At 47.7% G+C, this 23395-nt stretch overlaps 1 protein-coding gene across 1 annotated transcript in view; it reads right to left on the bottom strand.

The window, feature by feature from the left end:
* Window positions 1–3452: 3452 nt before the first annotated feature.
* The window catches only part of FAXDC2 (fatty acid hydroxylase domain containing 2), a 44857-nt gene continuing 24914 nt past the window's right edge, over window positions 3453–23395 (bottom strand). Inside the window, exons 4-9 of the mRNA XM_083181722.1 lie at window positions 22141–22244; window positions 21163–21284; window positions 11919–12124; window positions 8324–8429; window positions 7040–7206; window positions 3453–4692 (exon numbers count right to left, since the gene is read on the bottom strand). Coding sequence (XP_083037848.1) covers window positions 4536–4692; window positions 7040–7206; window positions 8324–8429; window positions 11919–12124; window positions 21163–21284; window positions 22141–22244 — 862 coding nt within the window. The 3' untranslated portion in view covers window positions 3453–4535. The remainder of the gene's footprint in view (window positions 4693–7039; window positions 7207–8323; window positions 8430–11918; window positions 12125–21162; window positions 21285–22140; window positions 22245–23395) is intronic.

Below are 23395 nucleotides of genomic sequence, written 5' to 3'. Positions count from 1 at the left end.
TCCTCTCCGCCACTGCCTGCTACCACCTTGCTCTCCTTTTCAACTTATCGCTATCCACTGGCGTCTTTCCCTCACTTTTCATACATGTTCTTGTCTCACCTATTATATTAAAAAAAAAAACCTCTTGACTTTCTCTCTCTCAAAAAACCCTCCACCCATCCCCATTAACTTGGTACTGAGCCATTTCTCTTCTCCCTTTTGCCTCCAAACCACTTGAATGTTTAGTCTACAACCATCTCACCAGCTACCTCTGAAAACTCCATCCTTGATCCTCTACAATATCGCTATTTGCCCACTTCACGCCACTGAAACTAATTTGTTCAGTCATCAATGACCTGCTTTTAATCAAATCTAGGGGCCATTTCTCGCTTCTCATCCTCCTGGACCTCTCTGCATCATAATAATCTTCTCTTCTGCAAACCTACGGACCATTAGCCTCTCTAGCACCATTCATATAGAGATAATTCAGGACCGAGTTTGAGAACTACTGCCCTACAGAATCCTCTTTATACTCCTCAAAATGTCCACTCAACTATATATGTATAGAGACCTCGTCACCAGGTGTCTCACCCCACCCTCCTACCTCACTTATTTCCTGCCCTTAGTCCAGAGATTCCCAAACACGGTCCTCAAGGCACCCCACCGGTCCAGGTATTAAGTATATCCATGCCTGGCCACAGGTGACTTAATTAGTAACTCAGTCAGTCTGATTGAACCATCTGTGCTGAGCCATGGATATACCTAAAACCTCGACCGTTGGGGTGCCTTGAGGACCGTGTTTGGGAACCTCTGCCTTAGTCTATCTACATGCTTATCCCTTATGTCATCTGCCTGTCTCCCCTATATAGTACGCTTGTTTGAGCAGGGTCCTCCTGCCTCCTGTACTTACTGCCTTCTGCTAGTATTTCAATGACAGCCTTTACCTACTCAGTGGCCATTTAGCACAGTATTCCTTGCTCATTCTTCTTCCAACAACTCCACTCTTAATAGTCATGCCATCGCTATTGGAGACTGGTTAAACCTTTACTCTCTCGCTTACCTTTTCTCCCAGCTGTATTGACAGTGGTGGTACTGTTACTTGTTCTCTGTTTGTTTTGGTTAGTGTAATGTTCTGTGTATCCTACTGTTGCTGTGAGTATGGAGTGAGGACACCTTGAAGCACCTTATAAATAAAATGTAATCATAAAAAAAAAACATCCTTACACAATTTTTTTGCTTTTATTCAGATCTGCCACTTTTCTAACTCTCTTCCATAGGCTTTATGGCTAGATATTTCATCCTAATTGAGTACTTATGCCTCCTTAACCCTGACTCGAATGGAATAATTTGTATTCTGTACCAGTCACTATACCAGTTCCAGTCACTACAAGCAATGAACTCTGGTGGGAAAGCAATTTGGGGAGCTTATCTGATAAGGGTACTTGCTCTTTGATATGCAAGAGGTGTTTTTAAAGCCTTTGTTAAAGTAAATGCATACAAAATGTGTTACCGAACATATCTAGTGCCGTACCATATGTGCAAAATGTATAGCTCTGCCTTAGACTGTTGCTGGATGGGAGATGGCACCTACTTTTGGGACAAGGTGACTTGGCTACTCATGGGCTCTCAAGATGCCATTAAATAAGTCACCCTACTCTGTCCTCCTTGGCTGCCCTCCCGCTGCATTCTCATTGCCGCCCCTGCAAAATCCCGGCTTTTTGTTACTGTGTTTTTGGCGGGGCATAGAGCATCTCAGCTCTACAGACCCCATTCATACTGCACCTTAGACCCGGGAAATTCCTGTGTCTGCCCCGTTCACACTGCTTCCCCAGGTATACCTTCCATCAAGTGTGTGGCATCTAAGAGCAGCTTTGATTGGATGTTTAAAAAGTATCTTTGATTGGCTGTTTAAAAAGCTGCTTTGAGCAATGCAATGAACTTGCTTTTTTGCATTTTGTGAGAAAAACCCGAGTCTAGCCTGTTCACACTGCCATACACCCGTGTATTACCCAGGAAAAAAACATGCAAAAAACCTGTGTGTAATTACCGGGCCATAACACCTGGGAATTTCATAAAGACCCTTTCACACTGACAGGACACGGGAAATGATTGGGTTTTTGCGGCAGTGAGAACGGGGTATTAATGTGGCTTGTTGCTTGTCGGATTGCTAAGAGATAGAAATGTGCTGATCCTCCTCCCCACAAGCAACTTATGAATAAAATCTGAAATTTGGCGGCCATGGAGAAAATATCAGCCTGCCTTCATATCTCTTCCCATAGATTCCTCGCTATCTGGCATGACTGACCTATACAATAATACTACTCCTCATGGGACACTTCCCTTGGGCTTTTCGGACATCTTGCTGTGGTCATGTATCCATTTGCCTTAACTGCTGTAGCTTTTCTGAAGATTTCATACTTCTTATGTTCATTTTGCAGAACTTTTTCTTTTTTCACTTGTTACACCCCTTTCACCCTTTTCCATCTCTACTTTTTACTCAGTCTTTAGGACTTGCTATATCTTTCCATCATGCTCTGAATTAAAGTGGTCATTCCTTATTAACAAACAGATATAGCTGTGCATATGGGATGCAGTTACAATCCCGGCGGTCGGGATCCCGGCGTTCAGAATCCCGACCGCCGAAATGCCGACACATTCTCCCTCCGTGGGTGTCCACGACACCCCTGGAGGGAGAATAAATTAGTGTGCCGAGCGTGGCGATCCACGTCCCCCTCTTGTCTGCATTTTGGCTGTCGGGATTCTGAACGCCGGGATCCCGACCGCCGGGATTCAATACTGAATCCGTGCATATCTATTCCACGCCATGGGAGTCTCTTTGTGCTCTGACATGCACGGTCACGTGTGGGACCTTATATAGACAGGCATGTGCCTTTCCAAATCATGTCCAATTAACTACATTTATCACATGAGGAATCCAATTAAGCCGAAGGAACATCTCAAAGATGATCAGTGTAAACATAATGCACCTGCGCTCAATTTTTAGCTTCATGCCAAAGGCTGTGAATACTTATGTACATGTGATTTCTTCGTTTTTTTTTATTTTAAATAGATTCACAAAAATCTCCCAAAAAATTTTTCATGTTGTCGTTATGGAGTATTGTGTGTAGAATTCTGAGGGGGGAAATACTTTTTTTTTTTTTTTTTTTTTAACTGAAGCGCTGTGAATACTTTCCAGACGCACCGTAGCTGTATTTTTAAAGCTGCAATCATTTACTAAGCAAAACCTACCTGGTTTCGCCTTGTAAATGATTGCTGCTTTAAAAATATGGCTGTTATAGGCCAACATCCTGAAACTAGGACCTTAAGCTCTTCACAAAAAAATAACCTACACCTGCTTCCCGAAGTAACTGATGCTACTTGTGTTCATGTTAAGGTCGCCATAGAGTAAAACACATAGAAAAGTAGAACTGTATCATTGCTGAAAGTATACAACGTTATCTTATGTAAGAGAGTAAAGTGCAGCATTCATTTATTAATATTACACAAGAAATCAAAAATTCTTACGAAAGATTATATAACACTGGTTACAAAAATTATTAACAGACATAATTCAAATATAAACCTTGGGTCAAGGAACGGAATCAGGATGTTATGTTAACATAATTAAAACAGATTTCCAATCGAATTGCTAAATGAAAGGTATTTTAGTTGTAAATGTATCTTGTTGTAGCTTCCTCGGACCATATCTAATGGTCTATGGGCCTGATTCAGTCTTGATTGCTGCTGTGCGAATTCACACAGCGGCTGATTATGAATACACTGAGAATGTGCAATGCATGTTAGCTTGTGATGAGTAGTGAACAGTGGAAAAAGCATTCGATCGTGAACCTCTAACGAAGGATTTTGGCCATTTTCGCATTGCTGTGAATACAACGCTAGTCGTACACATCTATTCGTACATAGTGCACATTCATTCACAAGGCGGGATTTCACTACAGCGGGGCAGCATCTAACTGTATGTACATCGATTCGTACATAGTGCACATTCATTCACAAGGCGGGATTTCGCTACAGCGGGGCAGCATCTAACTGTTTGCTAGCCGCTGCACATTCAAACAGCAGCAATCAGGTCTGAATTAGGCCCTATGTGAGGAGCATCGTCAGGCACTCATTTCATTGGTTGCATATATTTCGTATGAACATCCAAGCTGGATCCATTACCCCACACAACATTCTGCTTGGTATTACTGGGGCTCAGTGGAATTTGGGTACAGTGGATTGACACCATAAATACAGGAATATTGCACAAGATCACAACATGATAATGAAGAGAACAATTCAAGGGCCTTTATTGTTAATGCTTCTGGTTCTTGGCGAAGCATCTGCTCTTTTATTGGTCCACATTATGTTGACTTCAAATAAAAAAATGTACATCTGATTGTTCCTCTTTCATTGAGCAGCTGGTTTATTCACCTATGTCATTCATCCCTCAAATTAAAATGAATTAAAAACTATTCCATATTAATTGTTGAGGCTGAGTAAGTTTCTCTAGAGCGTTAATACCCATCTTGGTGTGAGTTTCTCCAAGCCGTTGGTTACTCTGATTTTTTGGTGGGCTCAGGAATGCTTTGTGTCAGAGGGGTCAAATTTAGCAGCAATATATGTCGGTCATAAGCCTTAGATTGCTTGAACACCAGATCTGTGCCGTGCAGCCGATCAAATACTCCCAGCACTCCGTAACACTGGTTAAACCTGGAAGAGGGGGAACACGTCAGTATGGCATTGTTATCTACAACAGTTACTTTACATTGTGTATTTATTTCAGCTGCTCAATTAGTTACTGCAATCAGGGGTGTAGTGCTTCTTAGGGGGTATTCAATCCCCCGCCACTATTCCCGATGGGGGAAATAGCGGTGGGGCCCTATTGAATGCTGTCTTTCCCAACAGTATTGAACAGGGATCTCAGCAGAACGGGGCCGACTTTAGAAGTTGGGCCCGTTCTGCCGAGAATGGACGTGGACATGGATTGTCGAGCTCTCGGCAGCAGCTCGACGATCCACGGCCAGATCTCGCGGCCACGCCCCCTTTTCGATGCTCGGCAGGCAGGACATTGAATCCCGCCTGCCTATACTTCGTCGAGCTAGCCGAGAATGGGACAGGATCATGGCTGTTGGGCCAGCCCAACAGTCGGGACCTGGGGTTGAATATCCCCCTTAAGCTGAATACATACCTACAGATATATCTGTACAATTTGGTTGGTTGGAATAAAAATCTGGAACGTGCAGGAGCAAAGGACAATGGGCCTGATTCAGCAGCCGAGCAATTATCGAACGACCGCGCATGTCATCCGTACGGTGACCGTTCCTAAGTTGAGTGACAAGAGCCGGCATTTGGGAGTGGCTTGGAAAACACAGGCGTTGCCCGGCCATTGGGAGATCATCAGTGGCCTCCTCCCCACAGCCTTTTGCAGCACTGAGTAAGTCTAGATGTGATCTTATGGATCCGCTCATTGTAAGCTCCTCGGCTGATTCCATGATGCGGAATATCAGTTAGGGTGGCAATACTATATGCAATAATCACCCTAATTGGCTGATAGGCCTGATGATTATACAGTGCATTGCTGAGTACCAATGATCCCTGCCGGCACGAGAAAGCTTTCAGCATTCACTGATGGAAGCAATAATTACTGCTTGGATCTGACTGTAGATATACTCACCATCCGGAACATAGGCCAATCATCTAACAGTGTATGGGGTACTCTTTACCTAGAACGGCAACAATCGCGGGCATCGCGGCTAATTTATAATGGCATGCGCGATGCCCGCGATTTTACATAGGGAATAATGTGAAATGTATATTGACCGCGATGCCCGCGATTTTACATAGGGAATAATGTTAAATTAGAATGACCGCGTTGGCCGCGATTTTACATGTTAAATGGATAATTGAACTCAATTTAAATAGGGAACAATGTTAAATGGGCAATTGAACCCAATTTACATAGGGAACAATGTTAAAGAAACCCTGAACTGTGAAATGCCCCCCCCCCCCCAATTGTTAACGCCACCCCACGATCAACGTGAACCCGAAGCGTGGCGAGCGCAGCGGTACGCGTCCTCCGACCTTTTCATACCCCCACTATCCACGTCGGCGTGGAGTTGAGAATAGAAAGTGTGGCGAGCCCTGCGAGGGGACACGGATACCTGTGAAGCCCGCGAAGGTACGCGGATACCTGTGAAGGTATCCGCAACCCCTCGTGGGGCTCGCTGCGCTCGGCACGCTTCGGGCTCGGTGGCTCGCTGCGCTCGCCACACTTTCTATTCTCCACGCCGACGTGGTTAGTGGGGGTATGAAAAGGTCGGAGGACGCGTACCGCCGCCCTTCGCAGCGCTCGCCATGCTTCGGGTTCACGTTGATCGTGGGGTGGCGTTAACAATTGGGGGAGGCCATTTCACACTTCAGGGTGCCTTTAACATTGTTCCCTATGTAAATTGGGTTTAATTGCCCATTTAACATTGTTCCCTATTTAAATTGAGTTCAATTATCCATTTAACATTATTCCCTATGTAAAATCGCGGGCATCGCGTCGGTTGCATCGCATGCGTTTTTAGCCGCATGCGATGCGACCGACGCGATTTTATTTTACTCGCGATGCCCGAGATCTAAATCGCTGTGGCCGTTCTAGGTAAAGAGTACCGTCTATGGTAATGTCAAATTATTGGTCTGTCTGATAGTACATTTCATCTCAAGTTGTATGGCCACCATTACTACAAGGCTCATCCTGTTGGAATTCCTCACTGTTAAACAAAGGCTGTAAGTATTTGATTGAAGCCAATGTGGTTTATTTACTAAGATTGGAGTTCTATTAAAGATGGGATGTTGCTATGGGCAACCAATCCGTCTATCAATTATCTTCTAGAATGTGCTAGATTCTGATTGGTTACTATGGACCATCTTAGTATATAACCCCCAATGGTGGGAAAGGGAGGGTGCCACAATAGAAGAACCCAACGATAGCTATATGGAGGAAAGGGTCTATTTTAGTGATCATCCTCTACAAGAATCAATGCTCAGCTCGTTCTCTCCCTAATTTCCTTACTTAAGGTGATGAAAGTCATGGAACTCGGATGATGGCAGGAAGGGCAGGTGGTAGCCGCAGTGGGAGATGGTGGTGATGAACAGTGCCAGAGAAAACCACAACATTATGGTGGCCACATGGGAGCCCATCAGCATTGGTCCAACCATAGATGGCAACATGTTGGAGAACTGAAATGAGAAAGAGGTTGACTAGAACATGGAACAGCAGCTCTTGGGTTATACTGGATATCAGGGAGGAGCCTGTATGGGGGCTGATGGGGCTTGGAGCGTCCGCTAATTTGCTGAGCGACATTTGTGTGGCTGCTCTGAAGGAAGCCAAAGCTCAGACTGTTAGCAGAGACCAGTTTAGGCCGGGCAAACATCTTCTTTACCAGCTTATGTTAGATTTATTTTACGGTAGAGCGAGATGTAATCTGCATATGCAGGTTTGTGACTTTAGGCCCCCCATTTAGAACTATTTCTGTGGGATATGGTCATTTGGTCTACAGCATGATGGTCGACAAACATTGGGTCAACACCATAAGGTCAACATGGGTCTAGGTCATTAGGTCGACACAAGAATTAGGTCAATATGGTCTAGGTAGACAGTCAAAAGGTTGACATGGGGTTTTTCACTGTTTTTGGAGCCGACATGTGCCGACAGGTGGTATTTCATGCCCTACCATCCACTAGGGCGTGGTGGGAGAATAAAATAGTGTGCTGAGCGTAGCGAGGCACCGTGCCCGAAGCATTGTGAGCGCAGCAAGCGATGCAAGGGGATGCGGTGCACTTGAAACTGTGTTCATGTCGACTGTGTCGACATTTGGCAAAAGAACTGAAAACCCCCATGTCGACCTTTTGACTGTCTACCTAGACCTAATGCTTGTATCAACCTAAAGTCATGTCGACCTTGGCCTATGTCGACTTATCCCCATGTCGACCTAATGGTGTCGACCCAATGCTTGTCGACCAACTTGCTGTGGACCAAATGATCCCAACCGATTTCTATTACAATGCCATTAGATGTGATCTCATTCTGGGGCATATGCATCAATGCTTGGAGAGAGATAATGCGGATCAACCAATTAACACCTGTAAGTTTCAAACACAGCCTGCAAAGTGACAGAAGCTGATTGGTTGGTACTTTGTCTCTTTTCTTTGTATCAAAACTCTCCAAGCATATGTCCCTCAGGAGGAGACTCTATGTAGCTGACATAGTAAACTTGTTATTCCTGTTTGAGCATTATATGGACACACTAGTCCTTAATCCCAGGTGTAATATGCAGCCATTGTTGTTTTTACTTACTATGTGCTCTAGTGGATGAGCGTACAGTGACACCACTCCCACAGGGGCGGTCCACTCATGGTGCTGTTTATGGATGTGCTTGTATAATGTAGGGTGATGGAACAATCTGCGGGAGACAAAGATGGAGTAATTACAACGTGCGAACCTGTCTGTCCCCAATAAAGGACCATCACTATGTTTTCAGCAATGGCATAAGTACATATATAGAATTAAGAATACTAGCCTTTATCATAATAATAATATTTTTCATTATTATTATAATGCATTAGGCCAGTTGTTTCACCCTGGGGGTGCCTTGGGGTACTTGCAGGGGTTCCCTGAATTGGTGGTCCATGACCAATTCAAATTATTTTATGACCAATGTACAGGTAATAGACAACTTGTGGACCAACAGAAGTGAATCCTGTTCATTACCACCTGGAACTAAAGGGTAAATTTACTAAGCTGGGAGTTCTATTGAAGATGCAATGTTGCCCATAGCAACCAATCAGATTGTACTTCTTATTTATTTCACATCTTCTAGAAGACAATAGAATCTGGTTGCTATGGACAACATTCCATCTTAGTAATTTTAGCCCCAAAAGGATGGAATACAAACACAATTTACCTCATGTTTTGTTTTTTTCTGATTTTATAAATGATAAACTTTTGTCCTAGGGGTGCAGTGAAAAAAATTATGATATTCAGGGTCTGTGATTCATAAAAAAAGTTTAAGAACCGCTGCATTAGGCCTTTCACAGCTTGAAATGAACAGTCGGATGCAGGCTTTCCAGATTTTTTGTAAATCTAATCACAAACCAGCTAAAGCCAGGTGAGAAATGTTGCTGTAAGGAATGCATGTCCAAACTATGGCCCTCCAGCTGTTGTGAAACTACACATCCCATCATGCTTTGCCACAGTTTTGATATTGGGGATTAGTAAAACTGTTGCAAGGCATGCTGGGATGTGGAGGGCCACAGTTTGTACATGCCTGCGAAAAGGGGACAGACATCAGCCTACCAATACATACGTCCAGCCTCCTATAGATGCAAGTCCAACAACTCTTCTATGAACTGGTGCAAGTAGCCACCATTCCTATAGCATGCATTTATGCCAGCGCTATCCTGGGTGCAAGAGAAGACCGCAATTCCATCTACACAGCTAACAGCAAGCTTATGCTAAGTGCGGTTATCACATTGTTATTCACTAACACTGCAAGAGGAGAAGTATTCCTCAGCGAGAGAAATTGCAGATGCTGAGTTCTACATTGACAGAGCCGGCAGTCCCATCCCCTAGTCCTGACATCATGATGTCATGTGTGTAGGGGCGGGGCCAGCACAGGTCGCATTAAAACTTTGTTATGACACTGGGTTCCTGAGGTCTGTAGCTGGGAAACACAGCTTTAACACAGAAACATAGAATGTGACGGCAGATAAGAACCACTTGGCCCATCTAGTCTGCCCCTTTTTTAAATATGTTACCTCAAACCATATTTGATCCTTATTTCTTTGTAAGGATATCAACATGCCTATCCCAAGCATGTTTAAATTGTACTACTGTATTTGTGTCTACCACCTCTGATGGGAGGCTATTCCACTTATCCACTACTCTTTCTGTGAAGTAATTCTTCCTCAAATTTCCACTGAATCTTCCTCCCTCTAGTGCAGGGGTGTCAAACTCAAATTCATCGGGGGCCGCATCAGCGGTTTGGTCACCCTCAAAGGGCCGGTTGTATCTGTAGGTCCCCCTGTATAATTATAATGCCATGACACCACAGGCTGCTCCCCCTGTATAATATAAAATGAATGCCATGACACCACATGCTGCTCCCCCTGTATAATAACAATGCCATGACTCCACAGACTGCTCCCCCTGTATAATATAATAAAAGTAATGCCATGACATATAAATGATTATACAGGAGGAGCAGCCTGTGGTGTCATGGCATTATTATTATTATACACGGGGACACACCTCAGGAAACAGCAGATATATATATATTTTTTATTGTGAGTGTGATCCTCACTAAGGGCGGGATGTATATAGCCGCCCTTCGTGGCACCCCCGCCGCAATGCCGCCGCATATGTACTAACAAATGCGGCTGGCATCGCGATGCGGTGACAGAGGCCCCCCGCGATACCTGGAATGTGGTGTGCGGGGGGTCTCCGTCACCTCCCAGCTGGCTCCTGCATCCCTCACGCCGGGGACAGCTAAGCAAGTTGTCCCCGGCGCCTCCTCCTCCCCCCTGCAGCCGGAAGGATGTCCGGATGCGTCACTAGGGGGAGGAGGGGTTTACCTTCCAGGGTCCAGGAGGACCCTTCAGAAAGGTAAGCGAGAGGGGGGTCGTCGAGGCGGCGGGTTTGCGTCGGCGAAAAGAAGCCCATAGGCTTCTATAGGGTATCGCCACCCAAAGGTGGCGATACCCTACACTGGATTCAGTATTGAATCCCGGCGGTCGGAATCCCGGCGCCGGAATCCCGACAGCCGAAATGCCGACAAGGGAGGACGTGGATCGCCCCCCCTTGCGGGCTCGCTGGGCTTGCCACGCAGCGGGCCCGGTGCCTCGCTACGCTCGGCACACTAATTTATTATCCCTCCAGGGGTGTCGTGGACACCCCAGGAGGGAGAAAGTGTCGGCATTTCGGCGGTCGGGATTTCGGCGTCGAGATTCTGAACGCCGGGATCCCGACCGCCGGGATCTTAACTGCATCCCCCCTACACTGCGGTATCATTTTTGATACATTGGAAAATGCGGTAAAACCGGGGTTTTACCGCATTTTCCATTTGATACATCTCGCCCTTACTGTTTCTCCGTCTGTCCTGCAGCTGCTGTGGCTTCCAGCTTTTCTTCACTGCTTGCTGCGGCCACACTGTCCCTGACTCCCGGTCCAGCTTCCCTGCCTGCTCCTACTTCTCTACAGACGCATGGGCGGGCGGCGTCATCGTCATGATGTCCCCACCCAGTGTCTGTCACTGCCGGGCATCAGAGGGAACAGGCGGCCGGGCCCTCCTCCACTTAGCCGTGGAGGCCGGCGGCCATGTTTCTGTAGCCGCATACATATGTGCCTACAGGAACATGGCCGCCGACAGTGGAGGAACAGGTAAGGCGGCCGTGGACGCAGCCCGCAGCACTCCTGTTTTAGACACACTGCCCCTGCGTGCTATCTCCTCGCGCGGGCCACATGACGAGGTCTGGCGGGCCGGATTTGGCCCGCGGGCCTTGCGTTTGACACCCGTGCTCTAGTGTCAGTGCATGTCCTCGTGTTCTGCTGCTCCTCTTCCTGTGAAGAATGTCTCCCACCTGTACCTTGTTAAACCCTTTGCTATATTTGAAAGTTTCTATCATGTCCTCCCTTTCTCTTCTCTGCGCTAAACTGCTTTAAAGTTGATATTTCTGTAGACTGAACTGATATTTATGAAAAAGCAGCCTATTTCATGAGGCACACTAAGGTGGCGGCCATTTATGAGGTTGAAACACTATTTTAATTTAAAGTAACAATTTACTGGATATATCCCTGTATGCTAGGAAATATACATCCTATGCTATAATGGATATTGGTGGAGCCTCCACTGTGCCTGTGACAACTCCACTTGCTGTGCTATTCATTGTCTTACCTGTGTGAATAGTAAAAAAGTATTTCTTCAATCAGTCCAAAGATGGAGAGTTCCAGAAGAACCCAGTGGAATGTGGGCAACTCCGTGCCACAGGGATTGCCCCTCCATTTCATGAACAGGTACATGAGTAAAACCATGGGAAATGACAGGAAGAGCTGGTTAAACATCACAACTTTGACTGCATGTTTGAGCTTTCCGGGGTCCACCTTGGTACATGCAACATTAAATAGTGACAGCTGTTAGACCGGCATGCAGGTCAGACCATGGGCATATACAGCATACATCCCAACTCTTGTGCCTTTAAAATCATGACCTGCTGCTCCGAAGGCGTGGCTGGCCTGAGAAGAGAGTGGAGCTACACCGCAAGGGGATACGGTCATTGGGTCACCAGCATGACAGTCATAAGCTTGATACCATTAGGTCGACATGCATTTAGGTTGACATGCAGGAGTCGACATGAGTATAGGTCGACATGGTCATTAGGTCGACGGTCAAAAGGTCGACGTGGGTTTTTTTTACATTTTTTTGAGCCAACATGTGCCGACAGGTGGTATTTCATGCCCTACCATCCATTAGGGGCGTGGTGGGAGAACAGAATAGTGCTACGTTTAAGTATCCATGTCGACTGTGTCGACATTCGGGACAACAAATATGTGAAAAACCCCATGTCGACCTTATGACCTTGTCACCCTTCCCCATGTTGACCTTATGAACCTTGCGACCTAATGACCATGTCCATCTAATGACCCTGTCAACCTAGACTCATGTCAACCTAAATGCATGTTGACCTAATGACTGTCGACCAACATGCTGGTGACCTAATGATCCGTACCCACAGCAAGTAGGCGTGGCTTTAGCCAAAGGGGATATGGTCTAGCGCCTGTGCCTCCCCAACTCTCTTTCTGCACTTCCTCCTTGCACTGAAGAGATGCCGTGTGCTTGTGTATGCGATCACCGACTACGCTGTAGAGCTCCAAACCAATCCCCCAACACACACACTGCCACCCTTGGGAGGGACAGTTGGGAGGTATGGTGCTAAACACAGAGCACTGGGGCCACTACCCACCCAATCACAGACATCAAAGCACTGGGGCCTTTTCTCTACATTCTTCCACACAGTGAATGACTGCCTGAACTCTGATTGGTGGATAGCTCAAGCCATCCACCAATCAGCATTGCTGACAGCCATTTACTGCCTGGCTTCAGACTGACAGGAGTGTAGAGAATGCTGTCCCGCCATACTGATTGTGTGACCGCCACCAACCCCGTGCAGCTGCCCGGTGTGCCTATAGGGGAAGATGGCCCCGACTAGATCCCAGTACTAATTATTAATAGGAAGCAGTTTGTATTGACCTCCTACATTCAACACAAGGATATTTTTGTACTATATAGCTACTTTAAATGCAATCTGTATTCAATACAGGGAATGTTCATTTCATAGTTTGGAAATTGCCTAGCTCATGTCACAAAGGGCCAGATGTATCAAGCCTTAACAAAGTGATAACATGGAGAGTGATAAACAACCAGCCAATCAGCTCCTATCTGCCATGTTAACAGCTGGGTTTGAAATATGATAGCAAGGAGCTGATTTATTGTTTATCCCTTGATACATTTGTCCATTGTCTGCATCATTCCAGTCCCAACAATCAACTAAAAACAAGATTTCAATTTCGATTTCATCACAATTATTGCTTTAATGGGAAAGTATTATACAGACACAGTTTTCATTGAAATCATCTGACAATACATGACATAGATGTATCCTATATACTAATAGGCTAATGTTGCGCCTCACCTCTATGGGGAGTACTTTACAAGTATTTTGTGCACCGGCCACTACAATTTGCAATTGCATACCTCCCAACATGACCGTCTCCAGAAGGGACACAATGCTTTGCTCCTGGACTTCACTTTTAATGTATGATTGCCATCACCTGTTCAAAACAGGTTAATTGATAAGAAAGGTCCTTCCACACAGGAGATGGCAAGCACAAATTAATACCCCTTTCACACCGCACTTGTTTAACAGTATATTGACGTTTTTTCCCCATTTAAGGCTGCAGTGGGAAAGCGCCAGAGTTGATTTACCGGTTAAAGATAACCGGTATTTCAAAACGTTTCAGAGCCGTTTTTTAGGCAGTGAGAATGGCTCTGAAACGGTATTTAGCAAAAACAACAGATTACAGACCTGTGATAGGCTGTCCTCTGCATTCTGCCTTGAAATGTGTTCAGGGGATTAAATGGGTTGACTGATGTGAATGGTACTTAAACGGTACTTAAAACGGTAATCTGCTGCAATGTGAAGGCTCAGACCCGTTTTAAATACCTTTTAAAAATACCAGTTTTTGAAACGTTTCGGCAGTGTGAAAGCGGTATAAGAATGAAGTCCAGAAAGAGAGCATTGTGTCCCTCCTGGAGAGGGTCATGTTGGGAGGTATGCAATTGACATCTAATTGAAATGAAAACAAATGATTTTTGTTTTTAAACCACAGGGGGGCGCCCATGCTTTATTGACCAAGTACAGCTCTGCACCACTGATACCGCATTCAGACTGCAAATGCAGGGTCACACCAGGACCTTCAAACAGTTCAGTCCCACTGTGTCCCTGCATTTTGGTCCGTTCACATCACTTCAGCGAACCCGCTGACGTCATGCGCGGGCGGGGCAGAGCATCATTAGGGGCGGGGGAGGAGGCAGCGCTTAGAGCTGGCGATGGTGCAAGCACTGTCTCCTCCTGAGTGTGAACGGGAAACGGATCGCTCGACCCGATTAACCCGTTCACACCGCAAAGCAACACCGTAAGGAACCAGTAAGAACCCTTCTTTTTTACCGGTTCATATTGCCGTTTTGCTACCGGTTTGCGGGACACGGTAACCCTTTTTTTCACATAGCAGCAATTACCGGGTCAAACCGGCAAGAAACCAGCATTAACCCGGTAATTAGGTTCGATGTGAATAGGGTATATATACCTGTATGGGGTAAGTCATTTTTATATTTGATGTAATGATGGCTTCTGCAAAATGGGATAAATATTCCACATTATCAGGCGCTGCTAACTTCAAATTAAAATAGTTTTCCATTCAAATGCAAATGTGCGCTAATGAGGCAAAGTGGTATGGCTTTCATAAACACAAATTGGTTTATTTGCTAAGTGTCTGTCCTGTACATTGTGGGCATGAGGGGGAGAGCATCTATCTGGCCTGTACATTGGGGCATGGGGGGAGGGCATCTATCTGGCCTGTATATTGGGGGCATGAGGGGGAGGGCATCTATCTGGCCTGTACATTGGGGCATGAGGTGGAGAGCACCTATCTGGCCTGTACATTGGGGCATGAGGGGGAGGGCATCTATCTGGCCTGTACATTGGGGCATGAGGGAGAGGGCATCTATCTGGCCTGTACATTGGGGGCGTGAGGGGGAGGGCATCTATCTGGCCTGTACATTGGGGGCGTGAGGGGGAGGGCATCTATCTGGCCTGTACATTGGGGCATGAGGGGGAGGGCATCTATCTGGCTTGTACATTGGGGCATGAGGGGGAGGGCATCTATCTGGCCTGTACATTGGGGGCGTGAGGGCATCTATCTGGCCTGTACATTGGGGGCGTGAGGGCATCTATCTGGCCTGTAGGGGCATGAGGGGGAGAGCATCGATCTGGCCTGTACATTGGGGCATGAGGGGGAGGGCATCTATCTGGCCTGTACATTGGGGCATGAGGGGGAGGGCATCTATCTGGCCTGTACATTGGGGGCGTGAGGTGGAGAGCATCTATCTGGCCTGTATGTTGGAGGCATGAGGTGGAGAGCATCTATCTGGCCTGTACGTTGGGGCATAAGGGGAAGGGCATCTATCTGGCCTGTACATTGGGGCATGAGGGGGAGGGCATCTATCTGGCCTGTACATTGGGGGTGTGAGGTGGAGAGCACCTATCTGGCCTGTATGTTGGAGGCATGAGGGGGAGGGCATCTATCTGGCCTGTATGTTGGAGGCATGAGGTGGAGAGCATCTATCTGGCCTGTACGTTGGGGCATAAGGGGGAGGGCATCTATCTGGACTGTACATTGGGGCATGAGGGGGAGGGCATCTATCTGGCCTGTACATTGGGGGGTGTGAGGTGGAGGGCATCTATCTGGCCTGTACATTGGGGCATGAGGAGGAGAGCATCTATCTGGCCTGTACATTGGGGCATAAGGGGGAGAGCATCTATCTGGCCTGTACATTGGGGGCATGAGGGGGAAAGCATCTATCTGGCCTGTACATTGGGGGTGTGAGGTGGAGGGCATCTATCTGGCCTGTACATTGGGGCATGAGGGGGAGAGCATCTATCTGGCCTGTACATTGGGGCATAAGGGGGAGGGCATCTATTTGGCCTGTACATAGGAGGCATGAGGGGGAGGGCATCTATCTGGCCTGTACATTGGGGGCATGAGGGGGAGGGCATCTATCTGGCCTGTACATTGGGGGCGTGAGGGGGAGGGCATCTATCTGGCCTGTACATTGGGGCATGAGGTGGAGAGCATCTATCTGGCCTGTATATTGGGGGCGTGAGGTGGAGAGCATCTATCTGGCCTGTACATTGGGGGTGTGAGGGCATCTATCTGGCCTGTACATTGGGGCATAAGGGGGAGGGCATCTATTTGGCCTGTACATAGGAGGCATGAGGGGGAGGGCATCTATCTGGCCTGTACATTGGGGGCATGAGGGGGAGGGCATCTATCTGGCCTGTACATTGGGGGCGTGAGGGGGAGGGCATCTATCTGGCCTGTACATTGGGGCATGAGGTGGAGAGCATCTATCTGGCCTGTATATTGGGGGCATGAGGTGGAGAGCATCTATCTGGCCTGTATATTGGGGGCGTGAGGTGGAGAGCATCTATCTGGCCTGTACATTGGGGGTGTGAGGGCATCTATCTGGCCTGTACATTGGGGGCGTGAGGGCATCTATCTGGCCTGTAGGGGCATGAGGGAAAGAGCATCTATCTGGCCTGTACATTGGGGCATAAGGGGGAGGGCATCTATTTGGCCTGTACATAGGAGGCATGAGGGGGAGGGCATCTATCTGGCCTGTACATTGGGGGCATGAGGGGGAGGGCATCTATCTGGCCTGTACATTGGGGGCGTGAGGGGGAGGGCATCTATCTGGCCTGTACATTGGGGCATGAGGTGGAGAGCATCTATCTGGCCTGTATATTGGGGGCGTGAGGTGGAGAGCATCTATCTGGCCTGTACATTGGGGGCGTGAGGGCATCTATCTGGCCTGTACATTGGGGGCGTGAGGGCATCTATCTGGCCTGTAGGGGCATGAGGGGGAGAGCATCGATCTGGCCTGTACATTGGGGCATGAGGGGGAGGGCATCTATCTGGCCTGTACATTGGGGCATGAGGGGGAGGGCATCTATCTGGCCTGTACATTGGGGGCGTGAGGTGGAGAGCATCTATCTGGCCTGTACATTGGGGCATGAGGGGGAGGGCATCTATCTGGCCTGTACATTGGGGGCATGAGGGGGAGGGCATCTATCTGGCCTGTATGTTGGAGGCATGAGGGGGAGGGCATCTATCTGGCCTGTATGTTGGAGGCATGAGGGGGAAAGCATCTATCTGGCCTGTATGTTGGAGGCATGAGGTGGAGAGCATCTATCTGGCCTGTACATTGGGGGCATGAGGGGGAGGGCATCTATCTGGCCTGTACATTGGGGCATGAGGGGGAGAGCATCTATCTGGCCTGTACATTGGGGCATGAGGGGGAGGGCATCTATCTGGCCTGTATGTTGGAGGCATGAGGTGGAGAGCATCTATCTGGCCTGTACGTTGGGGCATAAGGGGAAAGGCATCTATCTGGCCTGTACATTGGGGCATGAGGGGGAGGGCATCTATCTGGCCTGTACATTGGGGGTGTGAGGTGGAGAGCACCTATCTGGCCTGTATGTTGGAGGCATGAGGGGGAGGGCATCTATCTGGCCTGTATGTTGGAGGCATGAGGTGGAGAGCATCTATCTGGCCTGTACGTTGGGGCATAAGGGGGAGGGCATCTATCTGGCCTGTACATTGGGGCATGAGTAGGAGGGCATCTATCTGGCCTGTACATTGGGGGTGTGAGGTGGAGGGCATCTATCTGGCCTGTACATTGGGGCATGAGAGGGAGAGCATCTATCTGGCCTGTACATTGGGGCATAAGGGGGAGGGCATCTATCTGGCCTGTACATTGGGGGCATGAGGGGGAAAGCATCTATCTGGCCTGTACATTGGGGGTGTGAGGTGGAGGGCATCTATCTGGCCTGTACATTGGGGCATGAGGGGGAGAGCATCTATCTGGCCTGTACATTGGGGCATAAGGGGGAGGGCATCTATTTGGCCTGTACATAGGAGGCATGAGGGGGAGGGCATCTATCTGGCCTGTACATTGGGGGCATGAGGGGGAGGGCATCTATCTGGCCTGTACATTGGGGGCGTGAGGGGGAGGGCATCTATCTGGCCTGTACATTGGGGCATGAGGTGGAGAGCATCTATCTGGCCTGTATATTGGGGGCGTGAGGTGGAGGGCATCTATCTGGCCTGTACATTGGAGGTGTGAGGGGGAGGGCATCTATCTGGCCTGTACATTGGGGGCATGAGGGGGAAAGCATCTATCTGGCCTGTACATTGGGGGTGTGAGGTGGAGGGCATCTGTCTTGCCTTTACATTGGGGCATGAGGGGGAGGGCATCTATCTGGCCTGTATGTTGGGGCATGAGGTGGAGAGAATCTATCTGGCCTGTACATTGGGGCATAAGGGGGAGGGCATCTATTTGGCCTGTACATAGGAGGCATGAGGGGGAGGGCATCTATCTGGCCTGTACATTGGGGGCATGAGGGGGAGGGCATCTATCTAGCCTGTACATTGGGGGCATGAGGGGGAGGGCATCTATCTGGCCTGTACATTGGGGGTGTGAGGGGGAGAGCATCTATCTGGCCTGTACATTGGGGCATGAGGGGGAGAGCATCTATCTGGCCTGTACATAGGAGGCATGAGGTGGAGAGCATCTATCTGGCCTGTACATTGGGGCATGAGGGGGAGGGCATCTATATGGTCTGTACATTGGGGGCATGAGGGGGAGGGCATCTATCTGGCCTGTATATTGGGGGCGTGAGGTGGAGAGCATCTATCTGGCCTGTATGTTGGAGGCATGAGGGGGAGAGCATCTATCTGGCCTGTACATTGGGGGCGTGAGGAGGAGAGCACCTATCTGGCCTGTATGTTGGAGGCATGAGGGGGAGAGCATCTATCTGGCCTGTACATTGGGGGCGTGAGGAGGAGAACACCTATCTGGCCTGTATGTTGGAGGCAATGAGGGGGAGAGCATCTATCTGGCCTGTACATTGGGGGCGTGAGGGGGAGGGCATCTATCTGGCCTGTACATTGGGGGCGTGAGGTGGAGAGCATCTATCTGGCCTGTATGTTGGAGGCATGAGGGGGAGAGCATCTATCTGGCCTGTACATTGGGGGTGTGAGGTGGAGAGCATCTATCTGGCCTGTACATTGGGGGTGTGAGGTGGAGAGCATCTATCTGGCCTGTACATTGGGGGCGTGAGGTGGAGAGCATCTATCTGGCCTGTACGTTGGGGGCATGAGGGGGAGGGCATCTATCTGGCCTGTACATTGGGGGCGTGAGGTGGAGAGCATCTATCTGGCCTGTACATTGGGGGCGTGAGGAGGAGAGCACCTATCTGGCCTGTATGTTGGAGGCATGAGGGGGAGGGCATCTATCTGGCCAGTACATTGGGGGCGTGAGGTGGAGAGCATCTATCTGGCCTGTACGTTGGGGGCATGAGGGGGAGAGCATCTATCTGGCCTGTACATTGGGGCATGAGGGGGAGGGCATCTATCTGGCCTGTACATAGGAGGCATGAGGGGGAGGGCATCTATCTGGCCTGTACATTGGGGGCATGAGGGGGAGGGCATCTATCTGGCCTGTACATTGGGGGTGTGAGGTGGAGGGCATCTATCTGGCCTGTACATTGGGGGCGTGAGGTGGAGAGCATCTATCTGGCCTGTACATTGGGGGTGTGAGAGGGAGAGCATCTATCTGGCCTGTACATTGGGGCATGAGGGGGAGGGCATCTATCTGGCCTGTACATTGGGGGTGTGAGGTGGAGAGCATCTATCTGGCCTGTACATTGGGGCATGAGGGGGAGGGCATCTACCTGGCCTGTATATTGGGGCATGAGGGGGAGGGCATCTATCTGGCCTGTATATTGGGGGCGTGAGGGCATCTATCTGGCCTGTATATTGGGGGCGTGAGGGCATCTATCTGGCCTGTACATTGGGGGCGTGAGGGGGAGGGCATCTATCTGGCCTGTGCATTGGGGGCGTGAGGGGGAGAGCATCTATCTGGCCTGTACATTGGGGGCATGAAACCAAACAGTGCTCCTTCTTAAACTAAATGGAAATGTGTGCAATTAGTATGTTTAACGATTGCCCATTTTTTGCTGCATCCCATCTTAGTAAATTGACCCCATTAACTCAGCCAGGAGCTCAGAAGGCTGGTGGCAGTCAATAAAAATATATTCTATATGGAGGCACTTTGATTTTTATATAAAAATAATCTGTATCAACCACAGATTCAAAAAAAATAATAATAAATTGTTTTACTATAAAACATGATTCCCAATGTGGCGGTTTTAAACGGGATGGGGTCGGCAGGTTGACAATAAATAGGTTGACACTCAATAGGTTGACCACTAAATGTCAACATACCTTAGGTTGTCATGGTAAAGGTTGAAATGAAAAAAGGTTAACATTACTTTTTCACCTCCATCCACCCCCACCCCCCCCCCCCCCCCCTCATACTTTATTATCCAAGTGGTCATAGAGGGAGAATATAATAGTGAATCCCGACGCCGGAATCCCGACCGCCGAAATCCCGACACATTCTCCCTCCGTGGGTGTCCACGACACCCCTGGAGGGAGAATAAATTAGTGTGCCGAGCGTAGCGAGGCACCGGGCCCGCTGCGTGGCGAGCGCAGCGAGCCCGCAAGGGGGGCGATCCACGTCCCCCCCTTGTCGGGATTTTGGCTGTCGGGATTCTGAACGCCGGGATCCCGACCGCCGGGATTCAGTACTGAATCCCTAGTTACAAATATGGACATTAAAGCAATGAAGAAAATGGACTGAGCAGTGATTTCCCCAAGCACTCTGTATGGAACCTCACAATTCTATTTAGCATTTAGTCATTTCTAGATAAGTACAGTACTCTGCAATACATCCATACCGGGTCATTCTTTCCAAGTTGAATTCGGTATCTGGTGATAAAGTTTGGTTTTCCTGTAAGGTCAATCAGCATCAGGACTGCATTATACAGCCAAAAGGAAACACTGGGTACCGCCATCGCACCTAAAGAGTATGGTGAAACCACGTATCAAGCCACCGGGGACAAAGCATAAAGTATACACAGTAAGAAAAGGTCAACAGAAGCGCAACGCAACTAAGGATTATAAAAGGGGGAGATCTACCAAAGCTTGAGGGGGGGAATAAAGTGGAGAGAGATAAAGTATCCGCTGGCACTTTATCTCTCTCCAAGCTTTGATAAATATCCCCCTGTATCGTGATGCAGAAAAGTGGCAGACTCTCCGGGTGCATCCGGCTGATGGTAGTAGTTGTGTTTGATGTTCTAATCCTGTTGTAAAGCGCAAACTGTTAATAAACAAATAATAAGTCCCTGAGGGGTAGATTTATCATTCTAATTTGATCGGTCCTTAGGGGCCCCGTACCGCTTCACCCCTTTATCGTGGTTAAGGGGCCCCGCAAATCACCTTTGTGTACGAAAGATGATGTTATCATTATGGGAGTGCATTATCCTCACCCGACGGAGTGGAGGGTGACAAGCACCTCGTAAGTGCCATGTTGCAATGTTACAGACTGAGTTTGAAAAATGGCAGTTGTGAGCTGCTTAGTCACTTATCACTTTTCAAAGCTTAGTACATCTGGCCCAGGGAGTGAGCTATAAACCTCCAATACCTCTGTAGGTGTGACCTATGCACCTTCCTCACCTCTATATACCACCACCCCACCAATGCAGATAAGCTTGTCCCCCTTTCACATCTGGAATAACACACTCACTGCTCCCCTTTCACTGTAGTTTCCTTCCCTTCCCTCCTCCCTCTAGTTCTATCCCTCAGCACTGTACTATCTCACAGCTGTCCCCAAGTGGCTGTGTCTGGGCATAGTTGTACTGATTTGGGTTACTCACCTAAACAGAATAAAGCTAATTCATTGCCACCATAGTGGCTGTGTAGTTTGCCCCACTGCGTCTGCCAGAAGTCCCCTGATGCACCCCAAAAACGCTGCATATGCCTGGATCAAATACAAGAGGAAAGAGAATATAATTAGTTGAACATATTCCCATAGTAACACATAAAATGTTTTCCTTTCTCAGACTCCTTGGCAGCCCTGGGGTTAATCTTTGACAGATGAGATAAGCAGGATAAACATTTACACCCCCATAAGGTATATGTAACCTGTCCCTACCTGCCTTACATAGAAACATAGAACTTGACGGCACATATAAACAACACTACTCGGCCCATCTAGTCTGATCTCTTTTTTTTTTCTTTATTATGTCAGATTTTCATATAACAATCCAAAGGATACACAATCCCCTTAAAAACATTCAAAACATACAGACAGTACAAAAACACACCAAGCCTTAACAGTGACAAGACAAGACGTAATATTATCTTAATCAATGTTTTCATATTTTATTTTATTTTAATTTTTTTTTTTTAAATATATGTCTATATTAGTGGGTAAGTTAATCCCTAGGGTGGGTATTAGAGCCCTTAGAGCTCTTTCCCGAGGGTTACCTGGTCTACCTCCTTGACAGTTTCCCCCTTTTGGGACCTTAAGTCATTCTATATCTATTCCTTCTCGATATATTTCCCACTCTCTCCATAGCTTGACTATCTTGGAGTTACCATTTTTCCCTAGGGTTTCCATCTTGTAGTTAAAGTCTACTTTATTTATTACTCTCTGAAAGGTTGGTTGTTTCCAAACCTGAGCAATCGCAGTTATTATAGCGCTAATAATTTGATTTAGTACATATTTCTTTGCGCTATTTAAGCTTGGTGGGACTATATGTAGCAGTACCACCTGCGATGTCAAATGGAAACTAGGTCCCAAGATTTCAGAGAGGAAATTTTCCATTTCCCGCCAGAGATTCTCTAGTTTTTTACAGGCCGAAAAAATATGTTTAAGATCTCCTCTTTCTTCACACCTCCAACATACATCTGGCTGTTGAGGGAAAAATCTATTGATCTTTGCCGGGGTGTAATACATCTGGTAAAAGATTTTTAAGTATCTTTCTATTCTGTCTGATCTCTTTTACTTTTTGGTAACCTCAACCCTATTTTATCTTTAGTTGTTTGTAATAATATCCTTATGTCTATCCTAAGCAAGTTTAAATTGCTCTAATGTCTTAGCCTCTACGAGTGGGGTGTGACGGCCCA

Source organism: Crinia signifera, chromosome 4 (assembly GCF_055691185.1).
Source record: "Crinia signifera chromosome 4, ASM5569118v1, whole genome shotgun sequence".
NCBI classification, from domain to species: domain Eukaryota; kingdom Metazoa; phylum Chordata; class Amphibia; order Anura; family Myobatrachidae; genus Crinia; species Crinia signifera.
Note: the sequence above shows the minus strand (reverse complement) of the source record. Positions and strands in the feature narration are given on the sequence as shown.